At 40.5% G+C, this 20,522-nt stretch overlaps 1 protein-coding gene across 1 annotated transcript in view; it reads left to right on the top strand.

Moving 5' to 3' along the window:
• SCAMP2 (secretory carrier membrane protein 2) overlaps nt 1–19,770 on the top strand; it is a 29,896-nt gene extending 10,126 nt beyond the window's left edge. Inside the window, exons 2-9 of the mRNA XM_088446179.1 lie at nt 10,155–10,235; nt 10,433–10,522; nt 10,919–11,030; nt 14,451–14,579; nt 16,088–16,250; nt 16,779–16,880; nt 16,966–17,083; nt 18,682–19,770. Coding sequence (XP_088302305.1) covers nt 10,155–10,235; nt 10,433–10,522; nt 10,919–11,030; nt 14,451–14,579; nt 16,088–16,250; nt 16,779–16,880; nt 16,966–17,083; nt 18,682–18,828 — 942 coding nt within the window. The 3' untranslated portion in view covers nt 18,829–19,770. The remainder of the gene's footprint in view (nt 1–10,154; nt 10,236–10,432; nt 10,523–10,918; nt 11,031–14,450; nt 14,580–16,087; nt 16,251–16,778; nt 16,881–16,965; nt 17,084–18,681) is intronic.
• The last annotated feature ends 752 nt before the right edge of the window (nt 19,771–20,522 follow it).

Raw genomic sequence — 20,522 nt, 5'->3', positions numbered from 1 at the left:
TGAAGAATAAAATTAGAGTTATGGTAGACTTACCTAGATAACTCCTTTTCTTCGAGGTCCATAGGGCACCGACCCTGATGCACCTGGCTTCATTGGGTTATATTCTTTCGGTCACAGATTCCCTCATCTTATGTAACAATGTTTCTGGTGTACAATTGTTCTTCCTTCTCCTCTTTCCTTCTCTTGCATTGAGACTTGTTAACTAAACTCAAGTCCTAGGGCTAGGGGCGGGGTATATATGGGGAAGGACCCAGGGCATTCTGGGAGCAGAGGCTTTAACTGTTTGGTGCCTGGTCTTCCAACCATAATATCTCCATGGTATCCCTGTGGACCCTATGGACCTCGAAGAAAAGGAGTAATCTAGGTCAGTCTACCATAACTTGAATTATTTGGGAGGTGATAACCCAGATGGCAAACTTTGGTTAAAAGTTATTATATATGTTTATTAGCCGATCTTTATATAGAGCACACATATTACACAGCGCTTTACAGAGTCTATTTAATTATTCACTTCAGTCCCTGTCCAAGTAGAGCTTACAATCCTTGGGCTTGTGTATAATTTTTCGCATGAAGAATGAGATGATCCCCGTACCACTTTGCCTAAGTTTGTATTCCGTTAAATAAATAAAAAAATGGATGAATGGATCCAAAGTAAAGTTGCGAAAGTAGCTTTGCAGCAATTTCTTCACCATCTGAGACATGCATTAAACAGGTGAAAGAATATCCCAAAAATAATTGCAAATTTTTAATGATACATATACGAAAATACCGCATTGCTACTATTAAATAGATATTTCTCGCAATCATTTTCCATTTTAAAAAAAAATCTTTATTCAAACTACATTTTCACTTTTTACAGATGTGTCCTCATACATCTAGCCTCAATACACCACGCAGCGTGACTCGTCTGGTGTGAGTGAGCCACCAGGTCCTATGCTACTCTGCTAGCGTCTGGCTTCTCTTGTTGCAGAAAATGCATCTAAGTCGCAATGCAATGTTACTAGGAAGCACAGGCAGACTGCTGATTCATTGAGATGCGACACTTGTATATATCTGTGCACCTGAGTCTGTATATGAAGTACAACAGAACTTGGAAGGAAAAAAGCTGCAGCCGCTACATTGTAGCACTTCATATACAGATTCAGAGACTCCGTGGCACACAGATATATAAGTGTCACATATCAAATTAATCAGCACAGTCTGCTGGTGCGTCCTATTTGCATCACATTGTGACTTAGATGCATTTTCAGCAAAAAAAAGAAACTCTGCACTAGCAGAGTCTCACGGGACCTGGTGCACCGAGAGGGGCTTTTTACGCAACTGCAGCAAAGATGTGTAAGGACACATCTGTATCATGCAATAATTTTATCATATATATATATGTGTATGTATGTATGTATGTATGTACATTTTTATTTATTTTTTTGCAAAATACATTTGCATCTGCCCTTATATTCCCTTTCACATGGACACACATGCTCACAATGATTATTATTATTTTTTTTTATCAGAAGCCTATTAACCTAACAGTGTTATGAGTTTGGGAGGAAACTAGAGCACAGAGCCACACGAACAGAGGGAGAACATATAAACTTCACACAGTCCCTTTGTAAGGAATTGAACTTATAACCTCAGGGCTGTGAGACAGTAATGCTAACCATTTTTGCCATGTATTTGAAGAAGGGTAGTTGAAACAATCCCTCTGCAGAATTACAGCCACTTATTACTTTACAGTTCCACATGAGTTGTCAAATATTTACTTGTCACACTGCAGCAGTAGATTTTTTTATTCCTCCTACCATTTCAGCCCAGGATATTTGCCAGGAGCCAGCTTTGATCTGTTCTGTAAGTTTGCCACTTATGGCATCCTCCCCCTCCTCCCTCATCTCAAGTACAGCAGCAAATGTGTGTAGAGCTTAGTGCCTGACCAGCATTCATTGATTTTTGCTACTGGCACTTGGATAGATATGTTTTATTTGCTTTAATTAGTGTGTGTGTTTGGCTTTTGGGGAGGGTGAGCCAATTGTTTTATCATACCCAATATTCCGTCTAAAGTGACGGGAGATGAGGGGTGATATTCAATTGTTTTTGGGCGCCCATGTCTTTTCACGCCGAAATAGACTGGGTTTAGCCGCGTAAAGTTGCTAAACCTGTCTGAAGTCCAGCGTTAGCCCAGCAGTTTGGGCACCCAAAACCAGGACTTTTCGATTATTTCTGCTCGCCACTTTAGGAGGGTACAAGAACAAATCTGTGCGTCCGCGGCATTCACATATGATCAGAGCAGCAATTTAATTGCTCCGTCGGGCACCCGTTGGTAGCAGCTGTGGGCCCAAACAATTTAATTATTCATCCGAAGCCCCACCCATGACCTTAAGTTCTAGACCATATCTAGAATTTATATATAGAAATATATAGTGGTACTGTGGCTGTTGCATTCATTTGCTAAACTGCACTGACATCTACAAAAACATAACTACATACCCCTATTTTAATGTGTAACAAAGCGCAGTATAAAACACTGCTGTTTAAAGACCTGGGCGGGATTCAGTTGGTTTTTTTTGGGCGCCCAACGGAACAATTCAATTGTTGCTCCGTTCGGGCGCAAGAGCCAGCACAGACCTTTCTGCTCGCAACCTCTTAAAGTGGTGAGCAGAAATGTTTGAAAAGTCTGTGGTTTGTACGCCCAAATGGTAGTATTGGCGCCAGGGCCGGCTCCAGGGGTCTGAGCACCCTGTGCCAGCCCGGTACATAGCACCCTGTAATCGCGCTGCTGTGACGCACACAAATGGAATGTGGGGGTGTGGCCTCATTTACATAGACCACGCCCCCTGTGTGACGTTATTTGGAGGCGTGTCCGCATGGCTCGCCTCCAAATAATGTCAGGCTGGGGGTAAAGCCTAGCCCTCTGTCACTGGCTGGGCTTCCCCCAGGTCCCCAAACTCCCGATTTGACCACCCGCGGGCCACTTAGGCCCATGGGTGGAACAGCGGGACAGTACTGTCCCGCTGAAATCGGGATGTTTGGGAGGGGTGCGCCCTCTATGGGTGGCGCCCCTGTGCGACCGCACTGGTCAAATGCCCCTAGAGCCGGCCCTGCTTGACGCCCTAACCAGGACTTTAGATGGGTTTAGCCGCATTTCGCAGCTAAACCCAGTACTTTTTGGCACGAGAAGTTCGATAAATACTGGGCACCTGTAAATAAGTGAATTGCTCCATCGGGCGCCCATTAGTTATCGCCGCCCAAAACTGTTTCATTCCCCCTGTTATGTGTATTACATGCAAGGTTATTGTTACAATCCACCACTGTTACAAGTGTCCCCACTCCATTCCGACAGGACATCGCATTTAATTGAATTCTCCCCATATACTGACAATCAATACTACAGTCCCAGTACTTGCTGTCACATAGTTGCCATGATGAGCTCTATCGATCTAAGAGGTGCAGCTTTCTTTTGTGTATCCCGAGGGACAAGAACTTACCATAATATTGATAGTACTTTGGTAAGTTTGAAAATAAACCAGGCCAGATACCATCAGATAGTATGGTTGTTTTCTAAACAATATGACATTGTCACAGAGTCTGGGCTATTTCCCCACTATTAAGAGGCAACCCTGCAGTGTCCGGTCATAGCCCAGATTTGTTAGCACGGGTCTCGTGGCGCATAAAGAAAAAAAGTCTCTCTCTCTTTTTTTTTTTTCACAGTTATTGGTCACCTGGAATTTCTATGAAATAAATGAATACAGATACTCTCACTCTGCTGGCAGGTCTTCTTGTTTGTAGTGGGCTGGATACATGCAGGTGACTTCTTACCTGATTCCTACTACACAGTGAGATCCTGGTTGGGCCCCACCCTGCTACATGAGCCACTGAGTTTGCAAAGGGAGTGCTTTATAAGTTTAATTTCCTGCTGTCCAAATCAGAGCTTAGTGATTGCACTTCTTAGTACACTGTTCAAGAATAAATCCTTTGTATCTACTTACTTTCACTTGGGAAATGTTTGCCTATGTGTGCATCAATAGACTAAACACGCAATTAAAAATGTTTTGCATTTAAAACAACGACGTAGTTCAGTGCTGTACACACCCGGCAATGCACTATAGATATATTGCCCGTTCCATATCTGGCAGTGTGTACCCAGCTTAAGGCGCTATGGGCCCTTGTGTAATAATACAATTTTAAATCCAGCTCTCAAAGCCCCAAGAATCAGCGGCTTTGAAAAACCAATATTTGGTAAATAACAGCTTACCCTTTAAAATGCATTAGTTTGTTAAGGCCCCCATACATCAGAGATTGATTGCAGCAATCGTGCAATTTACAATCGATTGTGTATAAAAATCTTTCCCTTTTTCAATCGATTGCAGAATTTCCACAATCGATTGATTGCAGCAATCGTGCAATTTGCAATCTGATGTATGGGGGCCTTTAGATTGCTATCTGACGTGTTTCCTACAGACCCAGCTCTTGAATGCTTGCTAAACCAAAGGAAGTCTAGTGCAATGTAATACTTACTTACTTCCTTCTCTCTCTGAGGAGATATTCAGCCAAGCCAGGTAACGTTGCAACACATAGCTGAAAGTCCTGAGTATGTATAAGTAAATAACAAACTTGGTTTAATAATTTAACAGTTGGTGGCGTTAGGTCATCACATTGTAACAGATATATGTAAGTCTTGGGAGTTCCGATTGTCATTGCTAGTCCGGATCAATGTGCATTACAATGAACACTGGCACAAACATAATAATAAGTAGCTCATTATAAACCTGCATGATGCAGAACTTGTTAAAAATCCCAGTGTACCTGTGTCACCGCCTTCTTCACTATTGCCTCCTCTGACTCCGTTTTCAAGATCATCGTATAATCTGAAAAGTGGCAGAAATCAATGAAAAGATCACTGCTGGTGAATGTAATTGAAATCCACATTTTTATATTTAAGTTATGATGCCATGTTTTGTGCTGTATTTATTAGTGATTCTATCCTTAACTGGTTTCAGACCATCATACGAAGCCTTGTGCATCTATTTAACTTTTTCTCGCTCCCATGTGATATAGCCATCTGTATTTTGTGTTATGAACAGTATATTTTTCTGTGCAGTGTGGCAGTATCTGTGTGCTGCCTTGTTGAGAGAGCTCAGGTGTGGGCTGATGAGAAGGCAGACCAGTCAGGCTGCTGTTGGAAATAGTCTATGTGGGACTGTGGCAGCCAGAGAGCCCAGTGAAGCTAAGCAAGCCATTGGGGGCCAGGAGGCCTGTGTCTGAACCTTGCATTAAGGGAAGTGAGGAGACCATAAACCTCTCAGACTGTTTGACATTGAAGCAGCTGGGCTGCAGGCTGAGGAAGTACCCTGACGTGTTTCTTCCCATCGGGAGGACATCCCGATGGGAAGAAACGCGTCAGCGTACTACATCAGCGGCTCCTACACACCATTGTGAGAGATCCATCATCCAATATCTCCCATTTATTATTCAGCCACCATCTCCAACTCCGAGTGAGCTAAGAGGAAGAGCAACTATTTCCCTCTGGAGACCCGTTATTATACTAGCACGTTGACATGTACATTCCCAGTCACTCCCGGCACCACGGTGATTGTGCGGCATACAGCTGAGCCGCAGCGTGGAGAAACACATGCTGGTATGCAACTAACCGGAGGCCAGGATTTGCTGCAGAGTGCCGCTACTTACTGGAGCCTTATTCGGCACTTAGTTGGGCGGCACATGCTGGTTACATTTATCAAGTCACAACGTGAAGAGTACCTGCTGTCATTGAACTAACTGAACCTGGGATCCACCACAGAGTGCTGGAGTCCATTCAAGGTACCATCAGGTCATTACCTGAACCCTTATTACGGGGAGGTATAAGCCGGGACTATAAGCCTTAGTACGGGGAGGTATAACTGAACCTGGGATCCACCACAGAGTGCTGGAGTCCATTCAAGGTACTATCAGGTCATTACCTGAACCTTTATTACGGGGAGGTATAAGCTGGGACTAAGAGATCCCAGCCGGCAGGACAGTCGGAAACTGGTATTTCAATATACGGGAAACTGGTATAAGAATTATATACACTGCCTGTTAATTATAGCAAGTGACTGCCATTTCAGAAAATACGGGTGGCTGTATAAATAAGAATAAAAGGTGGAATAATTTGCAGTAATAAATCCATCCAGGAATTATACGATACGAGACTTTTTCTTTGGAATTCTGTGTATTTGATTTATTCCCGCATATATATGTGAGGAGAACATTTATTACTATCCTTTGGATTGTTTCAAAATAACAGCAGAGCATTGCTTATTGAAACACAGCCTCATGGTGTTTAAATAATTTGTGATAGCTTGCAACAATATTACTGATTTTTATTGTAATTTTCAGTACTTTGTCGGGCGACCCGTATGTATGTTGCATTGGCCAATGATGTTCTTTGTTTGTAAATTATATATTTCTAATATTTTTATTTTCTAATATTTTTATTTATTAAAATATATTTATATTATTTTCTGACATAGTGGATTTATTAGTTTATTGATTTATTGGTGTCCCTCAGCGCTGTTATTTCTTTCTTTTTTGTTCTTTTCTAATGGTTAGCAACCATAACAGTAGCGTGGCACACCAGTTTTGGTTATTATAATTAGTGTAAGTGTTCACACTGTTAAATATTTGGTCCTTTTTTGCAGCGCCATTGGCTTTATTCTGTTTCACTATTTATTTTATGCTATAGTTTAAAATGCTTATCCCTAAATGCAGTTATAACTAGATAAAAAGGAAACCAAATGTAAGTTGTAGGTACATTTGCTTTATTAGGCACATAAGTTGGATGGCGATAACAGGCAAGCTGCAGAAAAAAAGCTTTATTTAAATCTATTCCTTTTTTTTTTTTTTTCTTCAATTTTTTTAAACATTTAATTTCATAACTTTGTTCATCAGATAGTGTAGAAGATTCCCAGCTAGGATCGCCACCTTTTTATTTTTAAATTCCTACACAGGATCTGTGGTAATATGGCATGGCCTGGGGAGCGACCAAAACCGCCGTACGGTTACACCTATTTTATGAGTGCCCACTCATGCCTTTTATATGCCATCAGAGCCTCCCAAGCCCCTTTTATATGCCATCAGAGCCCTCCATGCCCCTTTATATGGCATCAGAGCTCCCTCATGCTCATATATATGCCATCAGAGCTCCCTCATGCTCATTTATATGCCATCAGAGCTCCCTCATGCTCATTTATATGGTATCTGACCACACCAAAAAAACTAGCTAGACAACAGATAGATCAGTAATGTGTGGAGGACAGGGGAAGGGAAAAGGATTACACTGTAAAATAACACAAATTAAGTATGCAACAGTGGTAAGGTGAATGGATGAGGACGATGTAAGGTAAACCAGAAAATAAGAGGCTAAGATGGAGATGTATCAAACGTTGGATAGAGATACGTAAACTATAAACCATTCAGCTTTTAACTGTCATTTTACAAGCTGCGTTTGAAAAATTACAGCTAGAAGCTGATTGGTTGGTACTTTATCTCTCTCCAAGGTTTGATACATATCTCCCTATAGGTAAAGCATGCACATACGGTGGCAGAAAGCGTTAATATTAAGTTCAGTACTTAAGTCACAGGAAGAAATGTATCAATCTAAAAAAATTTTTGGTCAGTCCTTTGAAAATTGCAGTTTCCAGAGATTTACCACAATACATCTGGAGCCCCATATGTATTAAAAAAGAGTCTGCAGCAAGCTATGTGAGATATCTACTGAGGCCCCAAAGCACAGCAGTCTCCATAGAATTCTATGGGGGCTTGATACCTAAGCCTGGAAAGGACCCTACACTCCAAGGCCTACTGTCCTATTTCATTACTCCCCACTGAAGCTAAGATTTTAGCTATTTGTCTTAGTGCATGTGGTACATCCCGACCAGACAGGATTTATGCCGGGACAGTCGACTTCTGTTAATATTAGGCGTCTATATACCCACCTCCAGGCCTCTCATGGGAAAGTCTTCCTCTGTTACAGTTTCCTTAGATGCGGGGAAAGTCTCTGATCCTAAAGATGTCCAGACATGGGGGATCACTATGGGTACCCCTGTTTTTACATGTTGAAGGGAAGTCAGGTTTTTAAATAGCCGCGGCAGGTGCATAAATGCGGCTTTGAAGAAGATTATGCAGAAGAGCATTTAGCAATTTTTTTTGTGAAAAATAACTATGCCCATCAAATCTGGGGTACTTGAAAATGGGTGCAAACATATTTTTAAGTCCCTAAAATTATATTTTATAATTCTGCAAAAATGCACCTGCCGCTATCACCCGCATTGAAGAAAACACCTGCCGCATACTTTGGAACCCCTCTGGATTAAATTTAGCTATTTTAGAAGTCTTTTCCCTATTATTTTTTATTTTAATTTTTTTTTAACCCCAAAATGTAAAGAAAAATTTGGGGTGTCCTGATTTTTTATTTTTATTTTTTGTAACATACAAGTTTAGGGGCCATTCCCAGGGGTGCCAGTTTTTTTTTTATTAAGCCTGCTCCCCTAAACCCCAATTCTGCACTTTTTTTCGCCAGCTAAAGGCTGGAGAAAACGTATCCCCCTTTTTTTTTTTTTTTTTTACAAAGACTTTTCGCACTGGCGAAAAGTCTTTGTAATTGAATACGAGGATAATTACAATAGGCGAAAATGACATAATCGGCGATAACTTATCGCCGATAACGGTTTTCCCCTGGAATTGAATACGGACCTATGTATTAAAAGGGGAATATTTTCTAAAGTACTAGCAGAACCTCACCGTGATTGTGTAGTTACATTTTGTGTAATAAATAAACATGATGTCTTGCAATTGGCTAACCTGCAAAGTAGGGCAACTAAATTGATATGGGCGTAGAAGTTTTCGGTTTTGAGTAGAGACTACCAAGTTAGATATATACTATTGAAGGAAAGTTTGAGCATTTGTGGTGACATTGTAAATTTATCATATGTTTTTTATGTTTGGCCTTTGGGTGCTGTTTAGCACTGTTCTCAGGATGGTATTTCCAGTGTCTCACTTTTCTCTAATGTCACTGGGTCAAGTCTGAGTCATTCACTGGTGGAACCAGTTATAAAGAGCAGGGAGTGGCCACTTGATAGAGCACACACTAAGAACAGGGCTTACTACCACAAGACTATAGAGGTTACTCCACATCTACCAGCAACATGAGTGTGTTGCCTTGTGGTACTGGGACATGTTACAGCATAGAAGTCATTGATTCATCCCTATAGTCATCAAAATGTATACTTGTTAACGAAGACTATTTAGCTTTATTTTATGTACAAGTAACCTAGTAACCACCATCGTTGCCACCACTATATAAGATGCCTTCGGGTGACTGTAAATGGAAACATTTAAAAGCGGAGATGTATACAATCTTCCACGTGTTTCATGCAAAAAAAAAAAATAGTTAATCAAGTGTCTATTTCTAGTGCAGTAGTTACTCTTAATTAAGGTTTGTTCACCTGAAAATATATATAATAAAAATCTATATTATAGTTGTGTGTGTGTCTATATGAATTGTGTGTGTGTGTGTGTGTATGTGTGTGTGTGTATGTCATATATACATGTGTGTGTGTGTGTGTGTATATGTATATGTGTATATATATATATATATATATATATATATATATATATTATAATATAATATAATTCACTGCCTTCTGATATGCTCAGGCGCACTGACATGACGCTGTGATACCCTGTCTGATGCTAAGTATCATATTTTTATTGAGCTGTTTAAGATATTTATATACTTCTTTAAGGCACATTAAAACTTATTACCTTTTTGCATTTACATGGAGTGCTGGTCTGTCTCTTATGGTTGATCCATAAGTGTAGAAACTCATTTATAAAAAAGAAATGAGTAAGGAAATCTTAATCCAGTGGCCATCTTGGATTACATTTTTTTAATTGGGAAAGTAGTCATGTGATCTATTAAACAGATGCAGCATTTTATAAGAAAAAACAATGGTGTTCTTCGTTTTAACATATCTAACCTGAAAAGATCCGGATATTGGACATACTGCATAAATTGGGATATATAGGTACATAATGCATAGCTTCACACAGTTCTAACATATATCAGTTGTATTCAAGTTTATAAATACTAAACTCTATAGTATGTGTGCTCATTTTCCCAGGATCCCTCAGTGACACAGATAACTACTGGTGGCCATGGGAACATTGAAGAGTTTAACCCTTTCTCAGAAAATTCACACTTGGTGGGTATGGGTAATGTTTTTCGTGATTATTGAAAATGTTGTAAAACTAGCAAAAATGTATCAATTTCATGAACCAGATTTTAATTTTCTCTAATGTCAACTAAACATCCCCCCTCTGCCGAATCCCAACTCTAGATCCATCTGTGAACATATGGTCATCGCATGTCTTGTTAATAGAATTATTTGCTTGCTTGCAGACACCAACAAATCAAAAAACAGTCCCAGTGCAGCCTGTGATGCCTTCCCAGCCTGCTGTTCTCCAGCCATCCATGGAACCATCACCACAGGTACATTTTGTATATGATGTTGTCTTCTAAATCATTTCTGTATGTAAGTATTTAAGCTGCTTCTTTTTTTTTTTCATCGCTGCACCAGTCTTTTATTCAATCATGGTAACGGAATGTATTCTGGGTCTAATGGCTGTTTTAGTTTTGAATGATCTTTTGCAAATGTACTTAGAGAAAAATAGTCATCTAAACGTCTATGTACTGTAGTAGCATGTATGCATTTTGTGCTCCTAGTAGTCAGAAGTGAGCAATATTTCCATAATTACTTTTTTATGACTCTCTGCCCTAAAATACCACCACACTAAGTATGCGCTTGTGGCTGCTTTATCATAGGCCGGCTTGCTCCATACATATGTGGACGTATCATAGACACTTTCCTTTTGCTTTTCTCTATAGGCAGTAGCAATGGCCGCACAAGCTGGTCTCCTGCAGCAACAGGAAGAGCTAGACAGGAAAGCAGCTGAAATTGAGAGGAAAGAGAAGGAAATGAGGAATGTAAATATCAACTGTGAGTATGCATTCATTTGTACTGATTCGAAAAGTGTGTGTGTGTGTGTATATATATATATATATATATATATATATATAATGTGTATATATATATATATATATGTGTGTGTATATATATATATGTGTGTGTGTGTATATATATATATATATATATATATATATTTCTAGTTATTTATAGACTTTCCCATAATAAAGTTGTATGTATGGCTCTTTGCATTGTATCTTGTGACTGGTAGTTTACAATAGGTAACAAATGCCCTGACATAAATGGAAAAGTGAAGCTCTATGCAATTCTATTTTAAACCAAGGCGGTGTATTGGATAATTCATCTAGCAATGTTAAAAGTTGGTAACTATAACATTTGCTATCTTGGCTACTGCTAATCATTCTTACTGTTTTTAAAGAACATAAAGTTCTAAAAAATCGCACCCAAAAATAAAAGTTGACCACTAGCAACACTTTAAGGAGGAGCTTCAGGGCCTGATTCAGAGCCGGACGCTATTTGCGGACGCTCGTTCAGAAAAAGGGGCCGGATATTTAAATTGAGCGCTCGCTCTTTGCGGTCTGTTAACGCCTCTATGTCTGAGCGAGCGAACGAAAAATGCGCTCGCTATTTTGTAAAGACTCCCCCTGGCCGCTCGCATCATACGCTATTTATTAGATTAATCGAGTACATCGAAAGGCGTCTGAACTGCTCGCAGTGCTTGTGGTAGGATTTTCCTACCGCAATCATGCGAACAGTTCAGGCTAAGAGACAACCAAGTGACGTGGCCGATGACGCTGGATTGTTAATTATGCCCACCCTTAAAACGCCCGTTTTGACCATTTGGCACGCCTGCGTTCGGATCTCCACTCCCCGTTTTCAAGCACCTTCCCCTGTTACCACCCACAAACGCCTCATCCTGTCACTCAAATTAGCAGGCACTCGCTATTTTGCGAGCGCTCGATTTCCGACCGCACTGACTGGTGCATGCGCATTACGACCCATACGCATGCGCAGTTGTGCGAACATCGCTCAGAGCGAACGAGCGACCGCTTACGAGCGGCTCTGAATCAGGCCCTCAGTTCTAAGCAATGGGTGCAGATTGTCTCTGGAATCAAAGCCCAAAGGCACTTTGCACCCAGTAAAATCCTTAATTTTCCCTTACACCCCATAGAGATGTTCAGTAAAATATGTGTACTCTGCTGTGCACATCTAAACATCGCAGCGCCACATAGTGGAATGTTACCTCCTAAAAGTCTCTTATTTAAATTAATGGGGCCTGTCCATTACACGGCTTTGTGAACAATCCGACCAAAACCAAGAGGTTTTGGTCGCATTGTTCACAAAGTCTTGTAATGGATAGCCGGCAAGGACCAGCGATGCGCGTGCACGCTGGGTCCTTGCCGACCCCGACTATCTACAGAACATGCCCGTCAACCTCACGACGCTAGTCAGGTTCGGTATGTTCAGAGATAGGAGGTCGGACTCCTGCACTGAATGACGTTCAGTGCGGGCACCACACCTCGGCGACCTGAAGGTCTGAATGCTAGACTTAAGAGTAAACAATGTTTTTATGGGAACAAAGTATACAAAATATTGTACTGTTCATGTACACTTACTTTCTAATATGGAACTCATAGTGTATGTAATTTTTTTTGCCTCTGATTTTCCTTTTGAGAAAAAAAATCTGCCCTGTTCTCTTCCTTGAACTGCCTCTATAGTTTTCCAGTGACATTCTTTCCACAGTTGCTATGAAACTCTTTGCAAACAGAGTGTCTGTAACAGCCATTGGAGAGAAATAAAGTACCAAGCAATCAGCTTCTAACTGTCATCAAAAACAGCCTGTAATATGACAGTTAGAAGCTGATTGGTTCTCTACTTTATCTCTCTCCAAGGTTTGATACATCTCCCCCATTGTCTGCCTCCTCTCTCCTACTTGCCCTACACTGGCTCCCCTTCAGAACCCGATTCAGCGTTCTTACACTAATTTACAAAGCCCTCACCCACTCCTCCCCCATTTACATCTCAGACATCATATCTCTTCACACTCCCGTCCGCCCACTTCGCTCAACAAGTGCATGCCTTCTCCTCCCAACTGATTACTTCCTCTTTGTGCTGCTCACTACCACTGGAACTTTCTCCCTCTCCCTATCAGACTCCCCACCTTCCTACAAATCTTCAAACAGGCTCTCAATACCCATTACTTCATCAAAGTCTTCCAGCTCTCATCCTAACCCCCTGCTCCATGCTCTTTCCTCACTGTCTACCCCATCTGTGTCATACCTGTCTGTCTGCCCCTCCCCTTTAGAATGTAAGCTCTCACAAGCAGGGCCCTCTTCCCTTATGTGCTTCTCCTTCCCTTACTCATACTATCATCTACACAAGGGCACCTAGCACTTGCTTGCACATTCCCTTCTGCTAATTTGAGTGTTATGATCGCTAATGCAGCAATGTTTATAAACCATGTTCTGCATTATTTTGTACTGTAAGGCCTATAGTTTGTGTATACATATTTTATTCTTCACATCCAAAGTTCTAAACAAGAAAGCACCACAAAGAAAATGACACTGAGAAGTAAAATTTTATCAAATTTATTTAGTACCAAACTAAACAAACACTGAACAAAAAAAGTTGCTCTAAAAGTATAATTATTGTGATATTCTGGTGAATAAGAGAAAATCAAACATCTACAAAGTGATTACTTTCACACCCAAAAATCTGAAACATTTTGTATGTAAATAGAAATGATACCATTAATAAATGCTCAAATTTGAAGTAGTCGTTTTAAAATGATTAAAAAATATATAATTTTTTCTAGAATAACCTCACACTGTACTGAATCCTATTAGCTATAGGCAAATTGCTCCACACATAGCGCAAGCGGATACGCACACTGCGTACACGACCGCGCTTCCATAGGAATGCATGGCGCAATCGCAGTGCACGTCATAGCGTACCGTAGTGTATGCAGGAGCAGGAAATCGCATGGCATGAAGTGTGCGCACTTTTGTGGCGTGATTAGCCACAATTTAACTGGGCGCATCTGTAGATTACCAAAAATGGAATCCATATATAAATTTGTTTCATGCCAAAAGATAAAGTAACCCAGAGTTAAAATGTCTAAAGGATTAATTTACATAGTAGAGGTGTGTTGCTTAAACAACTTTGTCACAGTTATTATTTTTGGCTTTAAGATCACTTGTGGTGGTTTATGCTACTGTTTTCATTGTGGTCTTTATATCCAAAGATTGACTCAATACATTTGAAAATGATTTGTTTCCATGAAGTTATTAACACCATATTAAGTATTGGCTATAATATACACTCATGCCTTTTTTTAAGTGTTTATTGCTTTGTTCTGAATGTTTTTCTTGTGTTTGTTACAAAACAATTACAGTAATGTGTGTCTGCCACCTTGTCTCTCTCTATCTGCAGTACGACAGAATAACTGGCCCCCACTTCCCCCCAAGTGTCCTATCAAACCCTGCTTCTACCAGGACTTCTCTGCAGACATACCAGCTGATTACCAGCGCACATGCAAAATGTTGTACTACCTGTGGATGTGTAGGTATCCACCATTTGCTGAGGAATGTATAGCAAGCACAGAATAGTGATATGTTTATGGCTGTATAGCTATATGAAACAAAGAGCTGTGTACTGCTCACTACCTGGGGTAAATGTAATAGCCTGCAACTTGCAGGCATGGGTGAGAACCTGACGAGTACCCAATGTTTTAAAGTGTTAATCATTTAAAAGGCAAAACTAAATTGGTTTTGCCTTTTAAATTATTGCCACTTTAAAACATTGGACAGACACGTCGGGATCTCCCTGATGCTTGCAAGTCACAGCCTATTCAATTTTCCTTTAAGTCAGATCTAAGTACAAATGTATCAGCTTCTAGCTAACAATTACCAAGTACATTATATCAATGTCGAAGGTTTGATGCATCTCATTCTAAGAGCTCCATTTAACAATGAGACATAATCGCGTTTGTACTTGTTAAAGGGGTTCTGTTACCTGTTCATTATTTAATGAACAGCAGTAAGCTTAGCTTAGCTTCTGTTTGTCACTGTACCACTATTAGAGGTACCGTCCCCATTGCTGGATACAACAAAAGCCTTTCTGGCTTCAGCCTTCTAGGCTTAGATAAGTCCTCTCCAAGTGAAAATGCAATACGCGTGCACAGATGGCCTTCGCGCATGCGCGTTACGCAGCAGCCTGTCCCTGGCAGTGATAGGCAGTCAGCAACAAAGTGGAGAGTGCCACTAATGAGGGGGGACACCGTGGGACCTTGCAGGACAGGAAAGTTTTATGTTGGATACTGGCAGCATATTTGTTAGTGTCACTGTGATGCTACACAAAGTATGCCCCCGCTAATGAGCATCATTGATAAAATCCTATAGATTGTAAGCTTACGAGCAGGGCCTTCCTACCCATATATCTGTCTGTTATTACCCAGTTTTGTTCTATTAATGTTTACAATTGTAAAGCGCAACGGAATATGCTGCGCTATATAAGAAACTGTTAATAAATAAGTAAAATAAATGGAGGCTTCATTTGCATTATTAAGTTTAGTACCTCAAAATACATGAAGTGTACTGTACCTCACCCAGGTTTAGTCATGTTGTGTGTTTATAAGGCAACTAAACTCCAAAGTTAAAATACTCAGATTTGACTCATGAAAGTAAAATACTTATCTCAGTATTGCTCTGACAGTCCCCTATATCTCCTAAAATGTATCCTCCCTCCATTACATTAGACATCTGCATCTCCTCCCTCATCTTTTAGCCCAGTGTCCTAACGGCATCTCATACAGTGCAGTTTTCTGAGCTGAGTATCACTGGCTCTGTCCCGGTGTACAAATCAACTGATCTGCACAGATCAAGTTTTCCAAGTTGCATTCAGTCTGTGTCTGCTCTGTTGGAGAATAACCTCCCACATAACATGGCAATCTTCTATAGAGGAGTGGTGGACTTAGTCAAATATAAGAACCAGGGATATAATTGGCTTTAGTGAACTGATTCACAAAAAAAAATGTGTATGATATGTTTTACTTTCTCCTCTTTCCTCAGTGCACTCATTCACTCTTCTACTTAATGTTCTGGCCTGCTTGGCGTATTTCACTCAAAATTCAGAAGGTGGTGGTGTCGATTTTGGCCTATCGATCCTGTGGTTTATTCTGTTCACACCCTGTGCCTTCGTGTGCTGGTACCGACCGATCTACAAAGCTTTCAGGTGACTTTTGGTCTGTGAATCTTGCGCAGGCTCCTTTTGTGTCTAGAGTTACTATACTCTATTATGTATGCATATAGAGATATAGTTGGTATATTACTCTTCCGTATTACATTTCACTAAGGTTTACTATCACTAAGCATGTGTTGGTAGCGCTAAGAGGAAAGTGGTATAGGATATTCTTGAAGAAGTAAGGTAAGCACGGAGAGCTGCACAAAAGTTTAAAGGAGTTGTCCCAATTGTTCCACCAAGGTTCTAGAGACACTTGTGTGCTGGTGTTTAAACATAACGATTCTCTAGGAATGGACAAGCCCTAGCAGTTATGGAAGGAGGCCTGATTGGTGAGGAGTTACACATGGCCTTATATTCATTTTCCTGTTAAATGTGTAGTTCTTGGCCCAATTATCTCCATTAAAATCCTTTTTGTACAACAGAGACCAAAAAAAACAAAAAACAATAGTAACTTAGGCAATACTCACGCTAAACCAAACAAGGCTCAATTTGACCTGCTCTGTATTTGTTTTTCCCCAGGACGGACAGTTCCTTTAACTTCTTTGTGTTCTTCATGATCTTCTTCTGCCAGATCATCATTTACATCATACAAGCAGTGGGCATCCCTCATTGGGGAGACAGGTGAGAATGTTATTGCTCTCCTGCAGCCAGCACCCTGCTAGTCTTTGTTCTGATCTCTCATCACCGTCTGCTTTTTTCCTTGTAGTGGCTGGATAATCGCGTTAACCATGACCACCACCAATGTTGCCGTTGCTGTGATCATGATAGTCGTAGCTTCATTCTTCACAGTCTCTGCCGTGTTCTCTCTTTTCCTGCTGAAGAGGGTGAGTCTTCTGTGACACACACCAGCTAGTGACTGCAACCATTCCTTACATGTTGTACTGCACTGTTAGATATAGCTAAATATCATGTAGCGTTCATAATAATGAAACTTTTATGCATTAAAGCAAAAACTGTGCATATTTGTACTACAGGTTGAGTCTCCCATATCCAAAATGCTTGGGACCAGGGGTATTTTGAATATCGGATTATTCCGTAGTTTGGAATATTTGCATACTATAATGAAGTATCTTGGGTATGGGACCCAAATTTAAACACAGAATGCATTTATGTGTTATATACACCTTATACACACAGCCTGCAGGTAATTTTATACAATATTTTCAATAATTTTGAGCATCAAAAAAAAATTGTGTACATACATGAAATTCATTTATGTTTCATATACACCCTATACACACAGCCTGAAGGTTATTGTATACTGTATTTTAATGATTTTATGCTTTAAAAAAAGCTTGTGTACATGGAACCGTCAGAAAGCAAAGGTTTCACTTTCTCAGTCATACTAAAAATATTCCGTATTTCGGAATATTTGGATATGGGAGACTCAACCTGTATACAGATTCAATATTTTAACTTCAGTTCCTTTAGAGAAGAGGTATTTCTAGACTATTTTAAAACACAAAAAACAATAATAAAAGTTATCAGCCCTAATGTTTTGAATAGGGAAGTGTGGTGTGAGCAACCTGTACAGCAAGTCACATTTTGAGAGAGGTCAGCAGTCACAGAGTCTGTAGACCTAATGACTATTCAGAACTATTATTTTATCTTACCTACACAGCGGCGGCTCAAGGCACGGGCTAGCAGGGCCGTCGCCTGGAGCACCAGAGCCTGCAGGGGGGTATAGCCCTGCGCTCTACCTGAACAGAAACACTCACCACCGCCCAGCTCCAGAAAAACCCAACAGGCGTTATTGGTATCCGCTCAGGTGGAGGGAGCGGGGCAGGGAAGGGACAACAGTGCAGCACAGGACGGCACGGGGTGCAGTTAAGCCTAGCGCCGGCCCTGTACTTACATAGTTGTTTAGTTTTACAGGTAAGGGGATATTTTGTTCTGAAGCGTGTTCTCCAGAAAGTTGAGATCGAGGAAAGAGGAAGCTAACTTTTGAAAATGCCGTTTAGTATATTTTCAGCAGGAAACTTCCAATTCTGTAAAAAGAAAACCTCATCTCTGAAACCTTCATTCCTCTTATTCCTGGAATATATTCTCGTTTTGGTCAGCACGGTGGCACAGTGATTAGCATTGCTGCCTCACAGCTCTGTGGTCATGCGTTAGATTCCAACAGGGCCCCATCTGAGGAGAATTATGTTTTTCCTGTGTTTGCGTGTTTTTCCTCCGGGTGCTCCAGTTTCTTCCCAGACTCTAAAACACATTTGGCTTCTAACAAAGAAAATAATCCTAGTGTGTATGTGTGTACATGTGGTAGGAATATATATTGTAAACTTCACTGGGTCAGGAACTATATGTAAAGTGTGCACTATATAAATAACATAATGAATAAATAATACCTGCATAAGTATTTTTTATATCGATATACGATGCGTTTGCCATGACTTACGTATCACTCTTACCCACCTGACAGGTTCACTCACTGTACCGCAGAACAGGTGCAAGCTTCCAGAGGGCACAGGAGGAGTTCTCACAGGGCATCCTTTCCAACCGTGGTGTCCAGAATGCTGCAGCTGGAGCTGCCGGTGCTGCTGCTAGGGGGGCATTCCAGGACAACTGAGCCTCTTTATTCCATTCCTTCTCACTTTTTACCCTCCTGATTCCTACTCTTCCTCATTCTCATCTTTTTCCAGAGAGGAAATTCATTGCATCTCGAAAGCAATTGCCTCTGGTGGCAGATTCCAGCACTCCACATTTTACCCTTTCCACCAAGAGACTATATAAATATATGTATTAATAGTCAAACATGATGAACTAATTTACGTGTTGCTTTTCTTTGATCTTTTTCGTGGGGCTGAATTTTTTACTATTTATTCAGTGGGATAGGTTTTTGGAAAAGTGGTAAATGACTGATCTTTTTCAGATTTCTGTGTAAAAACTCACTGAATTGCAGCTTTGTGAATAATCCAGTAATGAACTGCTTTAGCTGTCATTTGCTGTACAGTATATTGACTCAATCCTGAGATGTAAAATATGTAGATTCCTATTTACTCCTCTTGTACATTTTCCCTGATATTGTATTTCTTTGTATTTGCGGGAATGCTGCAGCAGCCATTTTAAGTACCAGTGTTACTTTTGCAGTGGAAACTACAAGATGGTGGATATACAATTTCAGATGTGTTCAAACAGCTCAACTTGGTAATACAAAAAGTAGTACTGCTTGTGCATCTACACCTTTTAAATACAGCAGCAAGAGCTACCTTTTACTACTCCTGTCAGAATGTGCTGGCGCAATAGCCAGGAATTTATCTGTCCGCCTTCATGGTGCAAATAAAATAATGGTGACAATATCCAGGCCTGGGCAGTGGCCTGTTTTTTTTTTGTTTTGTTTTTTCTCCTTTTTTATTCTTTTTTTTTTTTTTTTTTTCACGTAGAAACCAGTGAACTACAATGACTGTTCTTTGGGATAGAAACTGACTGCACCAGCTTTGTATAGTGTTAACTGTCATTGCCTTGCAGAGCTCAGTAAGACAAAATCTAAATAAACCTCTTTTCTACAATGTGTATGTGTGATTTATTTTTCTTGCGATCAGAGTCCTGCTATTTGCAGGATAACTTATTCTGGAATGAGTTGTACGCCCTCACTCTCTGTAAGTGGTAATGTTTGCGTTTGACAGGGATTGGCAGAGATAAGAAAACGGGGCATTCATTGTCCAAGAGGGCTCCATATGACCTCGGTGCCACTCTATCATTTGCCGTTATCAAAGCTCTGCTGCCAATCTCAGTGGAGAAACAGAGATTGGCACTTGTATACAGTGAGGATGGACAATCTATATAATGGTGGAATACTGTGTCTGTAGAACATCTGTTAATCAGAGTCCACTGCAGGCAGGCAATGTTTTGTTTTCTAAATGTGCCATATTAAACCATATTTTCCAAGTCAGTCAATGTAATACAGCAGTCTTGCCTGTATAACCGCTGAAGGGCTAAGCCCTTATGTCCAAATGAGGTACAGAAACCTTTACATTAGATTTATTAAGGATTTATCAGAGAGGTATTGTAGGTCTTTCTATGCCCCACGGAAAAGACCGCTGAACTGGTAGTGTCCCTTAACTTTTGTCAAAAATGTCTGTTAGGAGTGGAATGAACCCACGTGACTTTACCGCTAAGGAATCGTCCAGGTGGGTGAGGTTGTTTGTTGGTTGGTTTTGTCTTTCATAATAAACCCACACATATTTAGTGGCTAGATATAGGAGAATCTGAACATTTGGCAAGGTCATTTCCAGCATGAATGAAGCCTGTTAGTGTAGCCAG

Source organism: Taudactylus pleione, unplaced genomic scaffold (assembly GCF_031769625.1).
Source record: "Taudactylus pleione unplaced genomic scaffold, aTauple2 ptg000019l, whole genome shotgun sequence".
Lineage (NCBI taxonomy): Eukaryota > Metazoa > Chordata > Amphibia > Anura > Myobatrachidae > Taudactylus > Taudactylus pleione.
Note: the sequence above shows the minus strand (reverse complement) of the source record. Positions and strands in the feature narration are given on the sequence as shown.